The sequence below is a fragment of the Sardina pilchardus genome, chromosome 3, assembly GCF_963854185.1.
Source record: "Sardina pilchardus chromosome 3, fSarPil1.1, whole genome shotgun sequence".
In the NCBI taxonomy this organism is placed as follows: Eukaryota; Metazoa; Chordata; class Actinopteri; order Clupeiformes; family Clupeidae; genus Sardina; species Sardina pilchardus.
This window is the reverse complement of record NC_084996.1, coordinates 7616938-7641651: the sequence shown is the minus strand read 5'-3', so window position 1 is coordinate 7641651 and position 24714 is coordinate 7616938. Positions and strand designations below refer to the sequence as shown.

The following is a 24714-nucleotide window of genomic DNA, read 5'->3' as shown; positions in this document are numbered from 1 at the left end:
TCAACAATGGAATTCTCTTCTCTGATTGGCTGATGGGGGGGCCATTAACTTCGTATAACCTGCTACCTTTGAAGTAGTTCCAATGTGTTGCCCGTATCACACTTGAACATTGCATCCAAGCTGAAATACAGACGTGCAGAACCATAGAAACATTGTAGCATATGACAGAGGTGGATTGTAGCTAGTTGGATGCCATGTCGGCTATAAAAGTAGCCTAGTTTAGCGATTTTTCAAAAGTTAACGTTCATCTGGTTAGCAGAACGTTCTCCTAACCTTTACCAAAAAACAACTAAGTAGCAACGTTGAGTGAAAAGAGAAATGCAACCTGAATATAGCGTTTCTTTTTTAAGTTGTAAAAACGTTTGAACAAACAGTTTTGAGAATTACCATTCTGATCCGAGAAATGTGCCAAAGCAACTGAGAAAAACTGTAACATCATTTTCAATATAGTAATAGAAAAAATGCTGAAAATAGAAAAAATGCTGTATTAGGATCAGGTTAACACCTCTTTTTAAAATGTTGATAGACCTTAAGGAACTTCAGAGGCCATGTTGTCCCCCATTTTGGTACACGTTTGCAAACATCTTTCTGAAGTGGAACTGCTGCCCTCCCGTTAAGAAGTGGATCTCCTTTGTGATAATGGATCCATTTGTGGACTTGGGCATCACTATCTGTATTGTGTTCAATACTATTTTAATGGCCATGGAGCACTATCCATTGACGATGGAGTTTGAGGAAATACTGTCAGTGGGGAACCTGGTAAGTGACAATGAAAAAAAGGACAAAAACACACACACAAGTTGAGTACAACTTGACAGTCCTTGACTTCTTAACAGTCTATATCCTGGCTTGAAAATGTAGAAAAATGATTAGTGAACCGTATGTACTCTGACAGGTATTCACTGGGATTCTAACAGCTGAGATGGTTCTCAAGATCATCGCCATGGACCCGTATTATTACTTCCAAGTGGGCTGGCACATCTTTGACAGCGTCGTCGTGATCGTGAGCCTGTTGGAGCTGGGTGTGGCTAATGTAGAAGGCCTCTCTATGCTGCGCCTCCTCCGACTGGTGAGCCCATTGCTTTGTCCCATTGCTTTGCTTTTGTCAGCATAAGGAAATTACTGACTCAGTGGCAGTGGCAGTGGCAGTGTGATGGGATTGCAATCATTCCGAGTCACGTTTATGCATACAGTGATTTCTCTAGTCAGCTCTAGTCTGAAGAATAAGTATGTATGTACTGTATATGTATGTATGTCAGGACTCAACATTACCTTTTGAAAGTGGTTGCCATCATAAATGGTACCATAATCGTGCTATAAAAATAATAGCGCAGTCTTTAGACACGCATTTGGATGTATTTCATCTTTATTTCACATAGCTTATTTCATGACAGAAATAGAGGGAAAAGAGATAATACTGTGTATACTGTACATATGTATGTGTCTCTTACAAAAAAGAACTGTTTTGCAAACAACTGAGTTATACCAAATTGCTATTGGGGTTTGGACACAGATCCGCATCTTCAGACTGGCAAAGTATTGGCCGGCCTTCAACCGGGTGCTCCGCATCCTCGCCAGCTCCGTGACAACCCTGGGCAAACTGATTCTCATCCTTGGCATCACCACATTCAGCTTTGCTGTGGCGGGCATGCATCTGTTTGCCACCAGTACTAATGAATGTGTGTGCAAGATCTCAGAGGACTGTGAATTACCCCGCTGGCACATGACTGACTTCTTCCACTCCTTCCTCGTCGTCTACCGCATCATGGGCGGGGAGTGGATCGAGACCATGTGGGACTGCATGGAGGTGGCTGGTCAACCCACATGCCTAGTCTTCTACATGATGGTCATAGTCATCAGTAAGCTGGTGGTAAGTCTGTTTGGTTGGGAGCAGTCAATCAACACTCCTATCACTCACCATTCAGTTAAACTGAAAAAAAGGATATATGGAACAGTGTAATGGATATGACTGATAGTCATAATAGATTAGACATTATATATACTGTAGGAAATTACAATAATTGTAGAGGTAGAGGGAATGAGGAGGCACATTGACTCATGGCAATCAGAGGCAACCATGATGGCACAAAAAAATACTTTTTGCTTGACAGACATTCATGAACATGGGGGTTAAAGCCAGATTGGGGCTAGTGAACAGCACTTCGACCTTAAGTAGGGTGCTATTGATTGTGTATAACAAACTGCAGGCTCTTAGAATGCCAGAGGACCTGAAGAAAGTGATGCAGTTCAGATTTAGTGCACACAGGGCACTACTGAGCGTGACTTACTGTATATTTCTTTATTAATGAAAAATAATACTTTCAATTAAAGTCAAGAAGACATAATAATAATAATAATAATAAAGATAATAATATTAATAATAATAATAACAACAGCAATAATTCTTTAATGCACACAAGTTTCCTGTCTACATCAACAAACATACTGTACTTTGTTCTGTTCCTACCTAGCTACTGAACCTCTTCGTCGCCTTTGTGTTGAACTCCTTCAGTGGAGATAACCTGGCCCCACTGGACTATCACGGAAAGAACAACCTCAAGATTGCCATTAGGAGAATCACCCGGGATGTTAGGAGGATGTTTGGACTGAAACCCAAAAAGGGGGAGGGAGAAGAGGAGGATGAGGATCAGCAAGATCATGTCAAGAGCAATGATTTGGTCCTGAAACATCTGGACTCGGGTGAGCTTGAGCTGAAGAAAGTGGATAAAAAGCAGGGCGTCAGTGATAATGGATCTTTTCTGAACTCTCCAGTCATCAATGTGCCCATCGCCAAGGGAGAGTCAGACTTTGACACTTGCGATAATGGTGGTACTTCGGGGAATGAGCATAAGGCAGAAGATGACAAAATTAAGGTAGGTGTAAGTCTCTCCCTCTCTTCATTCAGCAGGGTTTCTGTGGTCACAGTATGTGGTTTGCTTCTAATTCACCATGAGATATAACCAGATATTATGTAAAAGCAAATGTTATTAAACAGGCATTAACTGTATACTAGTTGTCATTGAAGTTTGATCACTTGCACTGTCAATGACAATTTTTCACCCGGACACTGTTGCCATACCATTTTGAAGCTAGACCAAATTTACGGCGGTATTTGAAACGTTTTATTGATGGACTATAATGGCTGGCTATAGTGCCACACTTTAATATGATATATTGTCTATGCTGCACTGTACTGTTACAGGAGATAAAGGAAGACTCTGTCATGCCTCAGGAGTGCCTCTCCGCGAGTAAGTTCCACAGTCGCTAACGACGCGATTAACAACTAATTATATATAATTTATGAGCCCTTTAGAAGTGAACCTGTCTTGTAAAGTGATGCTTATTTCTAAAGCCCCCTGTTTTTGTTTTTGTTCCCTGCTCACAGATTGTATCCACTGCTGTCCTTGCCTGGACCTCGATATCACCCAGGGTAAAGGAAAATCCTGGTGGGCCTTTCGGCGTACATGTTATTCCATAGTGAAGAACAAGTACTTTGAGGGCTTCATTATTTCTGTGATCCTGCTTAGCAGTGCTGCTCTGGTAAGCTGGTAATTAAATATCATCATTACACACATTTGAGTTTATTGGCCAAGTGTATCAATATACACATCATGGACACATTGTTGACATAGGCCTACTATTCATATTGGCACATGCAAGAAATCTGGCTTCAGTAATGTGTGGCTCTCTCAAGACCATACTGTACATGTATGTTAATGCTATACTGTCGTCTAGATGACCAAGATTGATATTCCCTGCCATTTTGAATTTGCATGTCATTGGAAATGTCTACAATCTTAAACCTTTTTGCATTTACATGACGTATAAAATTGCCTTTGCATGCCTGGTAGAATGGTGAAGTAGTCGCTTCGATTTTTTCCCTATGGAACGTTGCAGTTGACCGCCACAACGCGCCTCACGTTTATAAAAAATAAGAAATCTGATTGTTTATTGGGAATTTTGGCTACCTATAGTGTTAATATATTGTATGTATGTTATTCCACAGGCCTTTGAGGACATCTACATTGGACAAAGACCAACCCTTAAGATCATTCTGGAGTATGCCGATCACGTGTTCACATGCATCTTCATCCTGGAGATGCTTCTCAAATGGGTAGCTTATGGCTTCAAAGTCTACTTTACCAATGGCTGGTGCTGGCTGGACTTCCTCATTGTTGATGTGAGTGTTATTTGAAGCTGAATATTGGTGTATTAATGTAAATGCTACAGCTTACAATCATTTTCAAAATGTATTAATATGTTATTCCTTTTCTTGATTAATTGATTACTTGCTTGTTTTATAAAATGTCCAATAGGGGTGAAAAATCACGTCTTGAATTGCCTTGTTTTATCTTGTGGCGTCCACATGTCCAAGTTTACAATTATGAGTAAATATCTGAATTTGGGAAGCTTGGATCAGAGTTTCATTTTTCATTTCCAAAATGGGAATAGGGAATTTTTAGCAACCTTAAGCCCCTCGCCAAGTACTTGGGGCCCTACGCACTCTGCACACTTTGCGTACGCGGAGTGGCGGCCCTCAATAGGAAAGGAGGCAAATCGCCACCTAGCGTAGCGGAGTAAGACATGCCTACTTCAGTCAGTAAAGAAATTCCCCTCCACTGCATGCATATTTGGACAAGGACAGCTGTCTAGTCAAATCACCAATTATAGCCGAGCTATAACTTTAGCTTAACTGTGCATGTAAACATACTGACTGATCGTCATCTCGTCTCAGAGCAACAGCCAGTGATTTTTGATCCCATGAATTAGATAAAGGGATAAATGCCCTTCTCTCCTCTATGTATGAAATTACAAATCTGAAACTGCTAACTGTGTGCTAGGCCTGTCTTAGCATAATTCACAGGAAGTGGCTTCAACCAGTTTAGTATTAGCTCCGCCACAAAACTTGCTTTTGTCTGTCACAATGTGTGTTTTGTTCTCTGTCCGGTAGTTACAGTCAACCACTTTATCTGTTATCCAGTATCCACTAATAACTTTCCGTTTGCCTTGTCTTAGGCTTCCATCATCAGACTGATGGCCCACGTCCTGGGTTACTCAGAGCTGGGGGCCTTAACAACCCTTAAAGCCCTGAGACCCCTCAGAGTCCTCTCCAGATTTCAAGAAATGAGGGTGAGTTTTGGAAGTAGGATACTCACACTTGTCAATGTCAAGTTTATTTGTATAGCACGATTTGCAGATGGCTGAGCTGCACCAAAGTGCTTTACAGTAAAGTGCAAAAATGCAGAGAGTAAGTAAAAAGAAACACACATTTAGTTAAAAAGATAAAATGAAACAAATAAAACAAAAGGAGAGATATCTAAAGGTAACCATGGGGCACTGTAAACAGGTGCTTAAAAGAAGGGGAACCCTAATTAAAAGCAAGTGCAAAGAGATGGGTTTTTAGCAGGGATTTAAAACTATGCACAGACTGGGCCGCACGGATGTGGAAGGGGAGGCAGTTCCAGAGACTGGGGGCTGCAACTGCAAAGGCTCTATCCCCCTTTGTTTTTAGCCTGGTCCTGGGCACTTCCAGTAGCAGCTGGTCAGCTGACCGTAGTGCTCTGGAGGGGATGTGGTGATGGAGGAGATCAGAAAGGTAAGTGGGGGCCAGGCCATGGAGGGATTTGAATACAGTCAGTAGGAGTTTGAAGTCTATACGGTAGCGGATGGGTAGCCAGTGGAGCACTTGTGACTCATATACTGAGTATTTGCTGAGATTGTCCGGTACAAAACAACAAAACGACAAATGGAAAAACACAACAACAAACTGAAAAGCACAACAGAAAATCACAAAATTCAACAGCATGATGAGATTTGATTTGATTTGAGAGGTTAGGCCCAGATATCAGCAATGTTGACCTGAATTTGAGAAATCAATCTAAAGCAGGGGTCTTCAAGCTTTTTCAACTCAAAGAACTCTTGGCTGAGAGAAATGCAGAGCACCCCTCTGCCTCACTCACACACACACACACACACACACACACTCTCTCACCCCTACTCATGTTAACATGTACAGTACCATTACTATTTGTAATGTGGTGATTTATAGAACTCGTTTCAATTTATTCTGTTTATTATTAACATTGTTTCTACCTTCAGCGAGGGGGGGGGGGTACGTTTTCTTCTAGAAAAGCGAAATGTGGTGCAAATGTATGCCAAGGGGTATGAATCAAAGGAAACAGAACGCCGACGGAGGAGCAGAGAGGGAGCCCCCCTGCCCATAGAGCCAAGCCTTCTTATCCCTGGGGCAACAGGTCCAACTCCAGACACACCTGCCCATAGAGCCCAGCCTTCTTATCCCTGGGGCAACAGGTCCAACTCCACACACACCTGCCCGTAGAGCCCAGCCTTCTTATCCCTGGGGCAACAGGTCCAACTCCACACACACCTGCCCGTAGAGCCCAGCCTTCTTATCCCTGGGGCAACAGGTCCAACTCCACACACACCTGCCCGTAGAGCCCAGCCTTCTTATCCCTGGGGCAACAGGTCCAACTCCACACACACCTGCCCGTAGAGCCCAGCCTTCTTATCCCTGGGGCAACAGGTCCAACTCCACACACACCTGCCCGTAGAGCCCAGCCTTCTTATCCCTGGGGCAACAGGTCCAACTCCACACACACCTGCCCGTAGAGCCCAGCCTTCTTATCCCTGGGGCAACAGGTCCAACTCCACACACACCTGCCCATAGAGCCCAGCCCTCTTATCCCTGGGGCAACAGGTCCAACTCCACACACACCTGCCCATAGAGCCCAGCCTTCTTATCCCTGGGGCAACAGGTCCAACTCCACACACACCTGCCCATAGAGCCCAGCCTTCTTATCCCTGGGGCAACAGGTCCAACTCCACACACACCTGCCCATAGAGCCAAGCCTTCTTATCCCTGGGGCAACAGGTCCAACCCCACACACACCTGCCCATAGAGCCAAGCCTTCTTATCCCTGGGGCAACAGGTCCAACTCCACACACACCTGCCCATAGAGCCAAGCCTTCTTATCCCTGGGGCAACAGGTCCAACCCCACACACACCTGCCCATAGAGCCAAGCCTTCTTATCCCTGGGGCAACAGGTCCAACTCCACACACACCTGCCCATAGAGCCAAGCCTTCTTATCCCTGGGGCAACAGGTCCAACTCCACACACACCTGCCCATAGAGCCAAGCCTTCTTATCCCTGGGGCAACAGGTCCAACCCCACACACACCTGCCCATAGAGCCAAGCCTTCTTATCCCTGGGGCAACAGGTCCAACTCCACACACACCTGCCCATAGAGCCAAGCCTTCTTATCCCTGGGGCAACAGGTCCAACCCCACACACACCTGCCCATAGAGCCAAGCCTTCTTATCCCTGGGGCAACAGGTCCAACCCCACACACACCTGCCCATAGAGCCAAGCCTTCTTATCCCTGGGGCAACAGGTCCAACTCCACACACACCTGCCCATAGAGCCAAGCCTTCTTATCCCTGGGGCAACAGGTCCAACCCCACACACACCTGCCCATAGAGCCAAGCCTTCTTATCCCTGGGGCAACAGGTCCAACTCCACACACACCTGCCCATAGAGCCAAGCCTTCTTATCCCTGGGGCAACAGGTCCAACCCCACACACACCTGCGCGTCTCCAGCCACCCAGTTGCAGCGCACACAAACAGCAGTAGAAAAGGGGCCCCGACAGGGTCCTGACAATAACAATTTGTAATGATAATGTTATGCTGCTCTCTCTTCTGTCTGATGATGGCTGTAGGTGGTGGTGAATGTGCTAGTGGGATCCATGCCCTCCATCTTCAGTGTGCTGCTGGTCTGCCTGATCTTCTGGCTAATCTTCAGCATCATGGGTGTCAATCTCTTTGCCGGAAAGTTCCACTACTGTTTGAACGCCACCTCAGATCAGATGTTAACCATTGACGATGTTAACAATAGATCAGAATGTTACGCTCTCATGGAGTATGGTTTTGATGTCGAATGGAAGAACAAACCTGTCAACTATGACAACGTGGGCAACGGCTATCTTTCTCTGTTTCAAGTGGTATGTTGAAAGATTTTTTCTCATTTCAAGAAATTTCTTCTTTCAATTATTTCTTTAAGTAGGACTAACTTTTTTCAGATCTTGTGTCAAAGATTATATGCCACATGAAGAAACAAGCTATAGCACCAGGTCAGCTCTCTTGTACAATAATCGCATATCACAGTGTACCAATGGATACAACGGAAGTCAATGGATGAGTGCGATGTGGCTGTTTACAAGACAACTTGAAGCCTACAGAATTTCTCACTCACCTTCAACAACAAAGCACAAAAGATATTTGTGCAAAAATGACTATTTGTTGCAAGAAAAGTTTAATTTAGCCTCTCACATTTCACTTTCAGTCTGAGAAATCGAGAAGTTGAAGAACCAAGCAAGAATCTTATTAGACAAAATGAGATGGTAGCCTAATAATACTTTTTGTGTCTATCACACAGGCAACATTTAAAGGATGGATCGACATCTTGTATTCGGCAATTGATTCACGCCAGGTTTGTTTTTCCCTGTAGAATAAGCTCATAATCACTGCTTAAACAGTTTGTGTGTAAAATGGTGTTATTTGAATTATCACTAAGTTTCCTCTTCCTTGACAGATTGAAGATAATCCTGAGTATAAAGCAAGCCTCTACAAGTCCCTCTATTTCGTCATATTCGTCATCTTTGGCTCCTTCATTACCCCCAGTCTCTTCATTGGTGCCATCATTGACCATTTCAACCGACAGAAAACAAAGATAAGTACAAAATATGACCAACACTCAGTCATGTATGTTGTCTCCAAAGACAGTACTGTACATCACATTTCTTGATTTCTCTCCATCTCCTACTACTTCATCCACTAACTGCATATAACTTATGGTGTTATTATTTTAACTCTGTTATAGTGTTAATATTTTAACTCGGTGTCCAGTGTTGGGAGAACACTGGACTCTTGGAACCATATGTACACTGAAAAGGGTGTAAAATGTACTCCCATAGAGTGTCATTTACACTGTCCAATTTGCTGTGTGGTATGCACAGTACATATGAGTGAGTGTGTTCTCTGTGTCCGTGAGTGTGTGTGACAGTCCTACTTGTGTCTTGTCTCTCCATCCGTCGGCCTGTAAGAGGAAGTGTGGAGCCAGGTGGTTTTTGACAGTGAATAAAGATATAACAAGAGATATAACATTTTGTAAGCTGTGATGTCCCCCATAGATGGAATTTGGTGGACATCCTGAAGTTGTCATGGTGATCTTACCTTTCAAATCTAGTGCAGTTCGGAACATCTCATCACAAAATATTGATGATTGAATTTTTGCATTATGTCTCACTAAGTGGCACACGAGTCTCAGTGAGTTTGGTTAATTTGGTTCCTTAAGGCCAACATACCACAAACATTTGTAATCTTGCACACACACACACACACACACACACACGCACGCACACACACACACACACACACACACACACACACACACACACACACACACACACACACCATCCCCCACCCCAGCAGTGCAAGGGTGGGGAGGTAGGGCTAAGTGGTGCCCCAATCTTCTATGCTTAATCTGTAGGAAAAAACCTTTGATTTTGCACTGGTGGCAGTCATAATTAATTAAAAACAGTGGTTATGTCTACCTGAGATTGTGAACATTTCAGCAATGCGCCCATGCTAGAATACTTGTTTTTCTCTCTTTACTATGGAGGTATTGACATCTTCATGACAGAAGCACAGAAAAAGAACTACTGTGTTATGAAGAAAATGGGTTCTAAGCCTCCGAAGCCAATAGAAAGACCAAAGGTTGGTAATCATTATTAGTAGAAGCTTGCTATACCGCTAATTTCTCACAAACCATCATGTGTATGAAATACAATTATCTGAGACAATGTATTTCCTGTTCGCCCAAAATGGTCTTTTAATGCTGTCCCTAGCTATGATACCAGTGGTGTTTACAAGGTACAGTAGTGTAAAAACTTTTCAATTTGGTCTGACTTCATAGCTGAATGCCCATTCATTAGCTGGGCCTGGGCCAAGTGGGGAACTGGTGTAGAATCGTCATATTATTTATTGCTGAGTCGGCGCTCTGTTTGTGAGCTACCTCTCTAACTGTCAATTTACTGAAATTTACTTAAACGAAAGAGAAAGCCTAGAGAAAATGGAGAGAAAGGAACGCTACTCTGGGTCAAAAAAATCCCTTGTTCAGAATGCTCTTCAAAAAAGGGTAAACAGACAAATTGAGGCACTCCTATTAAGTAAAAAGCCTTTAATACAAAAATGGCTACATGCCAAAGAGAAAGCCATATTTATCTCCATAGTATTACAATTTCTCGTTTACATTTAATCAAATAAAAAAGAGAGCACAATACAAACCTCTGTGATCTCTGATATTTTCTCCTTGGCCCATGCTACATTTTTCCACCTTTCTTTCCACAAGTGTCATGAATAATCACTGTTACAATACCGCAATGTCTTGCAATGCCATGAACATTATGTCACATTATACAGGCAAAGCTTTGGTAGGGTGACTGATCATTATTATGTACTGATTCCTGTCTTTGTATTTTTGGGCATTCAGAACACATGTTCCGGACGTGTCTTTGACTTGGTCACCAACAAATTCTTCGACATCTTTATGATGATTGTCATCATGATCAACATGGTGATTTTGATGATAGAAACAGACCATCAGAGTCAAGAGAAGGAGGAAATACTTTTCTACTTCAATTTTGTCTTAATTGTGATCTTCACCGTGGAATTCGTTCTGAAACTGATTGGCCTCAGACAGTACTACTTCACTAGTGGCCTGAATATTTTGGACTCTGTTGTGCTGATTACGTCCATAGTGGGTAAGTGGTAATGACAGCTTCGAGGAGAAATCCAAGCAATTTTTACATGGATCTTGATCTCAAGACGTTGCCGAGTACTATCTACAGTATAGGGGGGAAAAAACATCCAAAATCAGTGCTAGCGAATGAGAGTAGCCGCAGGTAATGGCCAGTGCTCCCAGCCAGTTACAACGCCAGGTCTGGGGGCATCATCCAAACGTGCCTCTTTGCCTCTTAACAGAATTGTGAAGAGACCGCTTTATAACAGAATTGTGAAGAAACCGATTTAATTGAAAGTTTTTGCTGTCACATGCCTCAGTTTCCATCAGTCAGTTCCTGGAAAGCCCAAGAAAGTCTGCTGTTGAGTTAATGCCAGCATTGCAACAAAAACATGAAGTTTATTTCCCCACAGAAATTGGTAATTGAGCACTAGTGGTTATTATGACCATACAGTATAATACATGGAAACGGTCCAAATGATGCCTGAGCTTGCATGTTACTGAAAGCTAGCCATATTCTTGCGCGGAAGTATCATGGGAATTCTGTTGTTGCAGGAAAAGGTTAACAAAATAGTGTACAGATGTGAAAGTACAAATTCACAGCTAACGAGTAGAAAACACATTGTTTTGTCACGTCAGGACTCTGTTCATATAGTACAGACCTTTTAATGACATTGTTAATGTCTATTAAGAGGCAAAAATGTATGTTTACTGTAGATGGTACCCCCTGTAGATGGTACCCCCAGCTGGCTGGGAGCACTGGTCATTCATTACCTGTAGCTACTCCAGTTCGGTAGCATCGATTTTGGTCATTTTATTTCCTATCAACAGTGCTTGACAAAGTCTAGCAATCAAGATACAGTAAAACAATCGCCTGGATTTCTCCTTTAATTGCATAAAGAGACATAAACAAGTTAGTAGTTAAAAAGTGCATAGTTGATTCATTATATTTGTATTTCTTTTTAAGGTCTTTTTCTGGCAGACTTCCTTGAAAAATATTTCTTCGATCCATCTCTATTACGACTGGCCAGGATTGTTCGGGTTTTAAGCTTCTTTAGCCATGCCAAAGGAATCCGAAACCTTCTGTTTAGCCTAAAGATGTCACTTCCTGTTGTTTTCAATATGTGCCTTCTCCTTTTCCTCAACATCTTTGTTTTCTCCATTTTTGGCATGTTTGGCTTTGCATATGTGAAGCAAACACATGCAATGGATGACATGTACAACTTTGAGACTTTTGGCAACAGCATCATCTGCCTTTTCATCGTCACAACTACAGCTGCTTGGGACGGATTCCTTCTCCCCATGACCGTTACTCCACCCGATTGTGACCCTGACGTGATAAACCCAGGATCAGAGGTATGGGGTAACTGTGGCAGCCCTTTGCTAGGAACAGCCTTCGTATGCACTTTCGTTATCCTGTCCTTACTGATAGTGACGAACATGTGCATTGCCATCATCCTGGAGATCTTCAACACGGCCACTGAGGAGAAAAACAACTTGTTGTCCGACGATGAAGCGCAAACGAGTGGAAATGGCCTCTCGAGTCATCCAGAGAGCCTGGCGCAAGCGCATCCTCCAGAACCCTCAAGTCCTGAATGACAATCTGAGAGCGAGTAATATTTAGATTAAACAATATTGAGGGTTAGTGTCATCTTCGAGACCCATTCCCTGCAGTTGCTCATTAACCTTAAAAACTTGCTCCCACTTTTGACATAAGGCCTCATGGGACTTAAGAAACTTGTGCATAGCCTAATGTATCTCGTCTTTAGTCCTATTTCTTTTAAAACGCGTTATCACTTGATTATGTTTGATCTAAACAGTTACGCTCCTGAATTATTTTTGAAATGTCAAAGGGAAAGAATATTTTTCAAAACATTAGGCCTACGTCAATGTGTTTTCTGTCCACTTCTGGCTTGCAGTATATTCCCTTGTGACGACTCCTTTTGGATTGGCGGTTCATACATTTTGACAGCTTAAGTTTTATCTTAAGATAAAGATTCAGTTTTACCAAAAATCCTAAATGCCATCCAAAAGTTAGGAAGTTAGGAAGTTTCTTTAATTAGGTCCTAGGTCTATTTGAGAAAATAGACAAAGTTATCATTCTGATTCAAGGCTGTGGCTGAGTTACAGTTATAGATAGCTGATAAGAGTTAGATTAATGTCAGGTTAAGTTGTCATTTACACCATTAAACTGTGCATTAAAGCAAAACAGAGCAGCCGTGGCCTACTGGTTAGGGCTTCGGGCTTGTAATCAAAGGGTTGCCAGTTCGATCCCTGACCAGTGGGAAAATGTGGGTAGGAAAAGTAGTTGAGCACAGTTCTCCCAAGCGCACATCCACGACTGAAGTGCCCTTGAGCAAGGCACCTAACACCTCACTACTCCCCACTGTAGCGCCACTGTAGGGTAGCTCCGGATTAGTGGGTGCTTCACCTCACTGTGTGTTGTGTGTGTTCACTAATTCACAGATTTGGATAAATGCAGAGACCAAATTTCCCTCATGGGATCAAAAAAGTATATATAGTTATACTTACTTTTATAGTTACTTATATACTTTTATAAATCAAATCATATAGTGCATACTGTAGTGCAAGATGCCTCAAAAAGACAGGAGACAAACACAGAAAGAAAGCCACTAAAGGTCTCTCTCTCGCTCTCTCACACTCTCTCTCTCTTGCTCTCTCTCTAGTAGATCACTTATAGTAAAGGTCACTTGGTAGGGTACAATGACATACAGTAGTATGATGTGGTTTGTTGCAAGATCCCAGTATATGGGTCCCTGTAATGTAACAGATTTAACTGTACACTATGTTGACATACAGTATGATGTTTAAAACACTTGTTCAATGTCCACCTTTTTCAATTTTAGCACATGCCCCTCCAAATGGCCCTGCACGGCCCTGCGTACTGCCAAGGTTAAGAAGCTGATGATCTTTAATGTATGGATGCCTACAGTGGCACTGTACAAGGTAAAAGGTTTCAGATAGACCTTTTGCCCCCTAGAGACCCTAAGAGAATTTGGTGGTGAGTCCTATCTTGGGTGAACCCAGACAAATCTGCTAGCACATTTTCCATTTGCTCTAAGTGCAGCGCAAATATTTTTTCTTGTAAACAAGGGTTTTAAACACAGTTGTTTACTCAATTCCAAAGAAAATGCACTTACAGTACCTGCTAGTCTGGCTATCACCCTACTAAGCTCAATCTTTTAAGATGGAACATTAGTATGGGGGAAGCTGCGCTTTGTTTGGAGCTAGATTTGCAGGTGTCCAGCCTGAGATTCCTGGGGGAAATCCAAATTCACCGGAAGTTCAGGCAGGATTCTCCCAGGCTACGCATCTGCTGGATTTGTGGTGATTTAGAAACAGACGTTAGTGGGTTCCTTTGCAGACCAACCTGCAGAGCAAATCCATGTTTTCGAGGCTCTCAACACACAAGCAGCTGATTTTTTTTCTACCTTCCCTTTTGACTCTTCTCATTCATTTGATTTACTACAGTTTTGTATTATGGTGTACTCAATACTCAAATTTGAGATGAGATATTTTGTAACCTACTTCAGGAATTATAACATGACTAACCATGGCACTTATGTGGTGTGTAATGATCTATGTGGTCTAAGTATTGGTGCTTTAGAGTATATTGACATACAATATGCATAGTACTCTATTACTAACTTACTAACCAATGGGACTAATTTCACACAATTTTTTACCTTTTATTGTTTGTTAATTTGTCTGTTTATGTCATGATATACCTACGGATGTGCAAGTGGCTCCGTATGACATCTTGTTTTTGTTTGATTTCATCTATTTTTATAATTTTTTTAAATAAAATGAAATGTACGATTATTGTTTTACTGCACTATCGTATGCATATTGTGATGTATGTACTTAGCTTATCTACACATCATTGTTCATATCAATGTTATACTGGAGGCTATTGCAACAAATAAAATTTCAATTTAAAGACACAAACAACTCCCTTGTGTTGAAATGAGAATGCATGTATTTATGTATTTTATTTTTTGTTTTTCAGGTGTTTTCCTTTGGTGTTGTCATACATATTTATGGCCTTGATAGTCGTTATATGTGTTCTTGTTTTGTTTGTTCATCTTCCAAAACTTAAAATAAGAAGTTAATCGCAAAAAAGAAAGACTTTTAGTAAATGTGGCACATAGCGAAACAAAATATGACCATTATGCATATTCTCTCTGCAAAAAGATAATTCACGCTTGTCAATTTCCCTCCCTCTCCTACTCCATTCCCTACTTTTCCAACTTGCTTTTACGTGAATGCGTGTTTAAGTTTCTCAACATCCCCAAATTCATCCCCTCTCTTGAAGCTCTACAGTATGTGCACGCTTGCTTATGGACAATCCGGTAGGGTCAGGAGGAGTCAAGGTCGAAGTGGGACACTTCATTTTACCAGGACTATACAAATGCCAGCTACTAGCCACTAGCTTACAGCTACCTATTATATCATTATATTATATCATTTATAAGATCCAGGAGAAAGAAATTATGACTTGAAGACTCATCAATTCCATTTAACAACTTACAGTAGGCAAGGTAATGGCACTTTTTTCTGAGCATAGTGTAGTAGACTATATGAGCTAAGCAAGATATCTAAATAAAAAAAAGAAGTAGGCTGTCATTAGTGCTGCAACTCTTTATTGGAAAATACCTACCATACTTAGACAGACATTGATAAGATTGCCTACTGAATACGATTAAAGAGTTAACCTTAAAAAATAAATCTAAATGCATTTGCATGGCCATAAGTAGGAGGGCCACCATCTGAACAACTGCTTATTGCAATGTGTCTGCATATCCCATATCATATAGTGAATGGTTTAAAAAAAAAAAAATCCACATATTTAATGTTGGACAATAATGGCTGATTCATTCATGGTTATCACGGTCATTGTCATGACCATCAGTAGTCGTAGAAAGTATATATTTTTTGCATAGCACCATTGTGAGCTTGTGTTTAGGCTTACTCTAAGCATGGATCTTTCACAAAAACACAAGAACAATCACAGGTGAGATGGTCAGCTGACTTAGGAACTCATCTATTCTTGATCGCATCTGGATCCGACTCCAGATTCGACAATGATCTGGGGATACCATTTGAAAATAACAATTTCAATTCAAACTAGACCTCCAGTATGATGACCCCCCCCCCCCTCCTCTCCCCCCTTCATAGTAATTGTTTTAAAAAATAAGAAAAGAAAAATGTGCCAAAGTTGTAGAGGGTATAAAGAACTATCAGTGGATTGCGGGCGTCAGTGTTGGGCTTGTTGGTCGGTGGTTTGGCATGGTGTCCCTGGTCACCCGACTGCTTTCAGAGGGTGCAGTTGGCGTCTGGGGACCTTCGGCACCTGGCCATGGTGATGAAGGTCTCCACGCGGTGCATGTCCTTGCGGAAACAAGCCATAAGCCGGTAGCTCTTGCTCAGGTCGTTGTCGTCCAGGGTCATATAGAAGTCCTCAAAGGCCAGGGGCAGAGAGTCGTTGCCTTGCATGTCAGGTTGACCGTTCAGGTAGGCCTGAATAGGACAGTACACTTTGATTGGTTGGTTGACTTATCTGAATTTTAATCATCATTGTAAATAAAAACAAAACTATATTTGATTGTTGATTGACATCTATTTGTGACTTTTGTCCACTTTCATGTTCATAAAATTATATTGGATCTCATAACTACAAAATGACATAAAGTTACTCCAAGCCTTACCCCAATGAGCAAGCTGACGCCCATCTTTAGGTCGTTGAGCTTTTCTGAGATGGCGTTGGGCCCCAGGCTGTTAAGAAAGGCTCCACTGAAAGCCTGGCTTGGATATTCCCAGGTTTCGATCAGCCGGAGAGATGTGCGGAGCAACCTGAGAACCTGCCAAGAGACCAGAGGTGCATTCAAATTCGCAAACAACATCTGTTTTGGTGCTCTATCTCCTAGAGATTTTGTCTGTAAGGCGAACTATTTATTTTGTTTGCGGAAGCCACGGAAGTTATTGCTATAGAACGCAGGTCATTATTGGGGAAAAAAAGTGCCTTGAGGGCAAAACAAGACCCGGGTTCTATGCATTATCCCTTACTTGGCACCCTATCTCCTCCTAGAGATTTGGTCATATGGTCAATTTGACTATGCCCCTATGTTTGCCATAATCCCCTGCATTCTGAAAAATATGGATAAAGTAATATCACATATACAGTAATATCACGTGTTGTTTTGAACAAAAAGTCTGCTTCTGATACATTTAGATAAACATAAACACAAAACAAACGCGACTTCCTGCGCCATCACTTACTGCGCCTTTATGGTAAAAAAAAAAAAAAAAACCTTGAGTTGGATGACATGTAATAGCAGATGAACAGTTCATCATCAAATTAGCGAATATCACGTACAAATGACATGTCTATACTCTTTTTCAGAGTATTCATTTTCAGAGTACTCTCTAGTCCATGTTGGGCCATACCAGCAAACCTCTCTGGGATAGGCGGTGAGGATGCAGAGCCATTAGTCGTGGACGTGGATTTGGGGCCCGGTGGAGCGACCACTCTCTCCCCATCTCGTTTCTACCCTGACTCTGGAACAGATGTGGTTCAGAATCTCCCTCACTCCCAGGACCACACTGTACAGTGTATTCTGAATATAGCTATAGAGGCAGCACAGGGGCTGCGAGTGGCTGTTGGGCGGATGGTGAAATCCCCTGCCCCTTCGCTGGACTTACGGAGCTCCTCTGAGTCTCGTCCTTGTCGCTGGGGGCTGGGATGTTGTCCGAGATGCAGTGAGATAGGGGGAAGATGTTACTCAGAGCCCTGCGGTCCTCCGGAAACAGGTTATCCTCCTAAAAGAAAAAAAAAAAAAGCACAGAGATGCCGCTGGTGAACCCACTCATTTGTTTTCAGTCATTGTTTTAATTTGCCTGTCTATGAAGAAAACAGATGAAGATCCTCACAAAGTCATTGATCATTCTCGCAGCCAACTGGTGCAGGACTTGCACACGAATGACAGCGTTGTTGAACAGATGCTGACTATTGATAGCCACTGCCCCATTTCCAGTCATACTCAGCAGCAGTAGCAGCAACACCAAGCTCCCTGCGCATACAGTGCAAGACAGACACATAAAATGAGTGTGAGTCAGGCATACTCAGTTACAGTCAGTAAAGCACATAGATGTTATGAGTTATGTTAAAGTTATGATCATGCATCACTCAAACGTATACACTCCTTAGCACACTATCAGAATTGGTGTTTACCCCTTGACATACATTTTCAACGCACTGGGTACCTTTAGCACCATTTTTCAAAGAGTAAAGTTCCATGACAATCTAGATTGCCTTGCGTGTTGGAAAATAATATTATAAGGGTAACCAGTGTCTCAAAAAATAATCAAAATGGAAATTTTTCTGCATTGTTCACCAAAGTTACATGCAATACCAGGCGTCATGGATTCGTCATGGCAAAGACATCCCATAATAAACTGTAGATCAGTGCAGCATCAAAATCAGCACAAAATCTTCAGGCCTTAATTTCTGCCGTGATTTCTGTAAACTTCAGAAATATTGGTTATCAAAATTGAACTATATATTTACCTTTCATTGGTTACAAAGAGGCAAAATCCTTACCTTTAGTCATTTTTGCAGGTGAGGATGAGTGTAGGATCTTCTCTGTATTGGGTGAATTTGTTGTCATATGTCTGAAGTAAAGCTTTATATACAGGTGCTACTCATGCATTAATTGATTATAAGGGGAAACGGGAGAGGTTCCATGACGCTTATGTGAATGTTTGTCTTTGTGTTTGTGTGTGTGTGTGTGTGTGTGTGTGTGTGAGTGTGTGTGTGTGTGTGTGTGTGTGTGTGTGTGTGTGTGTGTGTGTGTGTGTCTGTCCAATGGTACATGTACAATGTACCTATGTTGCTATTGTGCATGTGATGTCTTGATGTAATTTTTAGCCTCGGCATTCTGGCATGTGCTCCTTTTTTTTCTTTCTTTTTTTTTTAAAAGTTATTCAGGCAGGTCATTCTTACCACACAAGTTTGACATCAACGTGGTATACAAATTACAGAGAACTCATTACACACAAAGAAATCACACAAATACCAATTGAAAATAGTTTGAATATTGGGCTTATAAACTTGATTATACTGTATGTACACACACACACACACACACACACACACACACACACACACACACACACACACACACACACACACACACACACTCACACACAGACACACACACACACACACACACACACACACACACACACACACACACACGCACATGCACAGACACTAATGCACTCACACATTCAACATAATAAAACCTTAAATGTTTGGCCATCCTTTACCAGAGTGAACACTACAAACAAGCAGGTGTGTGAGGTCAGTAAGAACACTTTTGCCATATTGAACATCTGAAGAGACAGTGTTTTCCGACCTGATCAGGAGAGGAAAACAGACAGATCAAATTCAGTTTTCCACTGAAGACCATGCAAGCTGCCGCCTATTCACATGCACACAAAACCATCTGCTCAATATTTAGGCTGGACTGATAGAAAGTTGTCTAAGTAGACAAGTAGGTTCTGGGGGAAAGTCTTGATCGATCACAATAATACTTTACTGTACATATTTTCATAGCAAATACTATTAAGGATTAAGAACATGCTTTGTCCTGTCTTACTGTAAGAACGACTGATTGAATTTGAGAATAAAACGACCCCATGAAGACCGAAGAGGAGATTAGAGTTATATCAAATCAATATAACTCTATATTGATATACAATATATCCTTTGTGTTTCAAGGATTAAGATAGTATGGGACACCAAGAGTAACATTCTGTGACTGCTTAAATATCATAAGCAGGGGTGTAGTGGTAAAATAAGAGCTGGGTAAACTAGAATTCTGTGATTGTGGTAAGGTGGACTGCGCCGTGCGGTATCGGAATTTTTTTCAAAAGCATTCAGAACTGACGGTGGAGGTTACTGCCCAATGTTTATAACAATACCAGTACGGTTCCTGGAGTGTTGAGTATAGTGTGAATGTGGATGATAGGCTACAGTGTGTTTTTTAATGTTAAAAGTTACAATCGTGAGTAAACTCTTTTGAGAGGTGGATAAACTCTATTTCTGAAATTTCAGAGGTGGATAAGCTGTGCTTACTTGCGTTTAGCCTCCAATCATAGGTCATATGTGTTTAGCGGTTCAAGTAGACTTTACATGGACTAATCATTTATCTGTGAAAGTTCAAGCAGCATTCACTTTCATGGACGGAATTTATTTTGCAAACTGGCAGGCACATAGAATGACAACCAAAGACCTTACAGGTATCTCATACCTTCATTAATACATCAGAACTGTTACCTGGGCAAAATGAACATTGATGAGTGAACCACAAAATGATACATGTTGGCATAGGATATCAATTACTTTTGCCGATAAAAACATTTAATTTGTTTATTCATATACCTCTACTGAACAGCCTGGCATGACATGAATCTTCCTGCATGTGCATGAAAGAATTTGCTCTCTACACTACTGTATGTATACTGTACAGTATATGTGTTGTTTGTGGGGACATTGCTAACACATTTTACATAGACAAAGGGCATTATGATGTTTTGTGATGAATTGCAATTGGTGCAACGTTATTCTACAGCAAAAGTATAGCAACAGGTGGTGGTGGTGGTGTTGTGTGTGTGCGCGTGCGCGTGCGTGCTTGTGTACAGTATGTTTGTCTGTGTTTCCATTGTGATTTTTAAGTCTGTAATTGGTCAGAATTTGCCTCGGATTCATATCTCTCATAAGTGGAGATACTGTAATATTCTCTTACACTAGGTGATCCATATGGTAGATGTGGTTCCTTCACATTTTTTGTGTATTGACATCTTGCACTTGCACTTTTCCCAATTCGAGAATTAGTGAACACACACAGCACGCAGTGGATACACAGTGAGGAGAAGCACACACTAACCCAGAGCAGTGAGCTGCCCGCCCAACAGCGGCGCTCGGGGAGCAGTGAGGGGTTAGGTGCCTTGCTCAAGGGCACTTCAGCCATGGACTGGTCAGGGATTGAACCGGCAACCCTCCGGTTATAAGCTTGAAGCCGTAACCAGTAGGCCACGGCTGCTCCTTATGCCTACAGTTCTCAAAGTGCAGGGCAGACTCCAAAAGTGAGGAATAGAGATATGACAGGTGGGGCACGACAAACACAGAAAACCATCTAGGCATTATGTCTATCTTTATTACTGCCCTTCTTTGTTGACAGTAATGATCATACACTCAATACAAGTCAACCACACACAAACAAATGAGTTATCAATAATAGGCCTGCATATTAATGAGAACAAGCATCACACTGAGGGATCGGGAGGAAAATGTGAGACAATGTGGAACTGTCATTCGAAAATTATATTCTAATGAAGTTACCATTTTGTTGAGGCAATGGGGGGCAGAAGTAGGGAAGAACAAGTCAGAGTATCGTAACCTGTTATGGCTGTTGCACCTTGCCTTTGGCGAATAATGTAGGTTTTCAGGTTTTCAACACTGAAGAGAGATGAAACAGTAAAGGTAAAAGGTATGTATTAATTAAGTAATTACATTGATTATTGTCAAACTATTATCAAAAGACAGTGTTTAGACATTTATCACACTGAAATTATTTTAGGACGATAAGCTCAAAAACGGCACATAGATCCAGAACCAGGACATACTGTAGAATGGATGAATCAAGTATTGTACTGTGTTCTCTGATGTTACAATAATATACCGTAGTAGCCTACATATTCCTGCCTGTATATTCAACTTCGATTCATAAATATTAAACTCAATTGCAATTTTACAAGCCCAATTAAAATCTTATAAACCGCTCAAAAAAAGTAAGGAAACTTGACTTTGGCCCATTATATCTCCCCTTTAGTAATACCAACCAGTAAAGTGTTTCATATCATTTTTATCGTTGATTTGTCACCTTTACAATGAGGTATAGCTCGTAAGCATAGGGAAATCATGGAATGAGCAATACAGCCAAAAGTCTGAGTAGTGCCAACCAAAAATGTGCCAAAATGGCCAGTAATAGGGTTCTGCTGCCAGACATCTCGTTTTGGGCTTCAAGTGCTACCAGGTGAGTTTAGATACCGGGATGAGATTCTGGAGCCAGTGGCAATTCCATATCTACAGAATATTGGACCAAATGCCATCCTCCAGGATGACAACGCTCGCCCCCATAGAGCTGGGATCATCAGAGATTACCTCCAGAATTTGGGAGTGGAGAGGATAGAATGGCCTGCCGTGACGTGAGTCCAGACCTTAACCCAATTGAACACTTGTGGGATCAGCTTGGGCGTGCTGTACGTGCCAGAGTCACCAATAGAACCAGGTTGGCTGACTGATCAGATCCTTATCGAGGAATGGAATGCCATCCCACAGCAGAATGTAGCCAGGTTGGTGACCAGCATGAGAAGAAGGTGCCAAGCTGTTGTGGCTGCATATGGATCCTCTACACGCTACTGAGGACCCTGACACTGAGTATAAAATGAACGAATGTATGCCTAACATGTTTTGTTTTCCTCATTTCTGTGGGAGAGTGCAATCGTCAATGCTTGAAGTAACAAAGGTGAATTCCAACAGCATAACAGGCCATTTTGGCACATTTTTCGTTGGCACGACTTACACGCTTGCTTGTGTTGCTCATTCCATGGGACCTCATTGTAAAGGTGAATAATAAACTATGAAAATGACATAAAACACTTTAGTGATTGGTATTATTAAATTGGAGATATAATGGGCCAAAGTCAAGTTTCCTTACTTTTTGTGAGCGGTTTATTTAGGCTGGGTATTGAAATGGTCCGTTTGACTAAATGGCGCCCTCTTTGGCAATCCCAATTGAACATCAATGGCTTTGCTATATTTGACATCACAATATCACAAGTAGGCTTTGTTCTAATTCGCCCATTTTTTAGTGGCTATTTTTAAGTTCAAGATTTTCGTATGAAGGAGGGCACAACAATGCCTCATGTTCATTCATTCATTAACCTCTCCTAATTCATCAAAACCAAGACAAAAAAGATTTCCATTCTGTCACCTTTGAATGTTTGTGCCAGTTTTGAGCTTATCGTCATCTTCCTAAAATAAGTCATTTTTTTCAGGTTTTTCAGAAAACACAAAAATGCAATGATGATTTAAACAAAAGACAAAAAAACTCTCTTTTTTTTCAAAAAAATGAAGGTGATGTTATGTAATTGTGCATTCAAGAAAGACAACTAAAATCCTACAGAATTCCACACTTAACTCCTTCAAAACTCAACTATGAGAAATAATAGATAGGTGCTGGAAGAACAGAAATCAGTGATGCTCCCACAGTCTCAGAGACTCCACACTCATTAAATAAAGAGCACCCTTAGCTAGTCAAAGAGTGTACCACCAGATGGTTAATCTCAGAGCTAAGCATGCCCATCTGATAGTAGGCACACAGTGATATTATCAAGAGCTATTCACCTCACCATACTGAACTATATAAAATGTTTAGCTTTATTTATCCATACGTTAAAGAAACACGAAAGCCGGTCATTTGTATTGCAGAGCTTTATTGGACAATCTAGCACAAACACACTAAAGAGTAGACAGTAAATAATTTAAAGAAATATTAAAATAAATTTGATTTTTTTACATACACACTTGGAGCTAAATCATGGGAGCATGGAGACAGCTGATAAAATCTATTATGGAGTAAATAATAACATGCTTTCATATCCTAGTTGTTATTGATTCAAACTCCCTCTAAATTACATGGATTTTGAAGATTTAAAAACATCATGCAGATCAGTAGGGTTTCTCAGGGCAAATTGAAGAATTTCAACACAACAATATTTCAAACTGATGAAATCTAACACTTCTCAGGTAATGACCAATCCACTAAGCTTATCTCGCATGTAGACATGACTGCTCTCGGAATTAGAGAATAAATACGAAAGTGACCATGCTTGAAAGGCTGGAAAGATGCAGCCAGTAGGCCACGCCCCCTCTCTGTGCAGCCCTAGGGCAAGCACTCCTTGGGGGACACACGACAGTGGGCGACCCTAAGGAAGGTCTCCACGCGGTGGATGTCCCGTCTGAAGCAAGCCATCAGGGAGTAGATCGCCCTCGGGGCACCGTCATTCAGGTAAGACTCGTCAAAGACTGCAGGTGCCAACAAGTACTCCTCAACAGAGGACTGGCCAGTCAAGTGCTCCTCGGAACGACAGAGAAAAGAGAGAATATAAACGCAAGAACAAACACAACACGAGACCACAATGGAACACAATACGCAAGAACAAACACAACACAAGACCACAATGGAACACAGCAAAACAACAGAAGAGAAATTGAATGATAAAAAAACAGAAGTGAAAAAGAAAAACATGCTGAACTAAATTGATTGCAACAAAAGAGCACATAATTCCTTGTCCACAGGTCTGAAACCTCACCCGTAGTTAAATAAAACACTTCATCTGACAGAATACTCCATATTTTCAGTGTATCTTATCATGCTGACAATGCGGAGGCCCATTTATAGTTTGGGTGGGTGTTGTTCAGTGTGTCTTACCATGATAATGGTATGGAGACCCCTTCTCAGGTCACTGAGTCTGTTTGTGATGGCGTTGGGCTTCAGGCTGTTGGTGAAGGTTCCACTGAAAGCCTGGCTAGGGTACTCCCATGACACCAGCAGCTGGTGGGAGATGCGTAGAACCTTCAGAAGCTGTCAAGAGAAGGGTTTCTGGATTCGTCAAAGAGTTTCTGGCAGTCAGCAGCCAGTCAGAATTCTTCAGAGAGCTTTATTCACGGTACTGGAGACATACTGGACGTCGTGCAGCAAACAAACGCAGCTTGACGATACAGTGCACCTCTTATACAATCTGGA

General features: G+C 41.7%; 2 protein-coding genes across 3 annotated transcripts in view; one reads left to right on the top strand and one right to left on the bottom strand.

Annotated features, from left to right (window-relative positions):
* LOC134076513 (sodium channel protein type 4 subunit alpha B-like) overlaps positions 1 to 14813 on the top strand; it is a 28832-nt gene extending 14019 nt beyond the window's left edge. The window contains exons 13-27 of one of the 2 annotated variants that reach the window (XM_062531606.1): positions 527 to 759; positions 896 to 1069; positions 1514 to 1870; positions 2472 to 2746; positions 2807 to 2873; positions 3203 to 3248; positions 3386 to 3540; positions 4007 to 4180; positions 5017 to 5130; positions 7740 to 8021; positions 8456 to 8509; positions 8612 to 8749; positions 9694 to 9795; positions 10571 to 10841; positions 11787 to 14813. In XM_062531606.1, the coding sequence (XP_062387590.1) occupies positions 527 to 759; positions 896 to 1069; positions 1514 to 1870; positions 2472 to 2746; positions 2807 to 2873; positions 3203 to 3248; positions 3386 to 3540; positions 4007 to 4180; positions 5017 to 5130; positions 7740 to 8021; positions 8456 to 8509; positions 8612 to 8749; positions 9694 to 9795; positions 10571 to 10841; positions 11787 to 12418 (3074 nt within the window). In that variant the 3' untranslated portion in view covers positions 12419 to 14813. Of the gene's footprint in view, positions 1 to 526; positions 760 to 895; positions 1070 to 1513; positions 1871 to 2471; positions 2874 to 3202; positions 3249 to 3385; positions 3541 to 4006; positions 4181 to 5016; positions 5131 to 7739; positions 8022 to 8455; positions 8510 to 8611; positions 8750 to 9693; positions 9796 to 10570; positions 10842 to 11786 lie in introns of both variants that reach the window. The other variant, XM_062531605.1, reaches the window with a different exon arrangement.
* Positions 14814 to 16113: 1300 nt separating this feature from the next.
* The window catches only part of gh1 (growth hormone 1), a 10101-nt gene continuing 1500 nt past the window's right edge, over positions 16114 to 24714 (bottom strand). The window contains exons 3-9 of the mRNA XM_062530881.1: positions 24400 to 24552; positions 23864 to 24042; positions 21099 to 21146; positions 17771 to 17906; positions 17543 to 17659; positions 16549 to 16701; positions 16114 to 16360 (exon numbers count right to left, since the gene is read on the bottom strand). Of these exons, the coding sequence (XP_062386865.1) occupies positions 16157 to 16360; positions 16549 to 16701; positions 17543 to 17659; positions 17771 to 17906; positions 21099 to 21146; positions 23864 to 24042; positions 24400 to 24552 (990 nt within the window). The 3' untranslated portion in view covers positions 16114 to 16156. The remainder of the gene's footprint in view (positions 16361 to 16548; positions 16702 to 17542; positions 17660 to 17770; positions 17907 to 21098; positions 21147 to 23863; positions 24043 to 24399; positions 24553 to 24714) is intronic.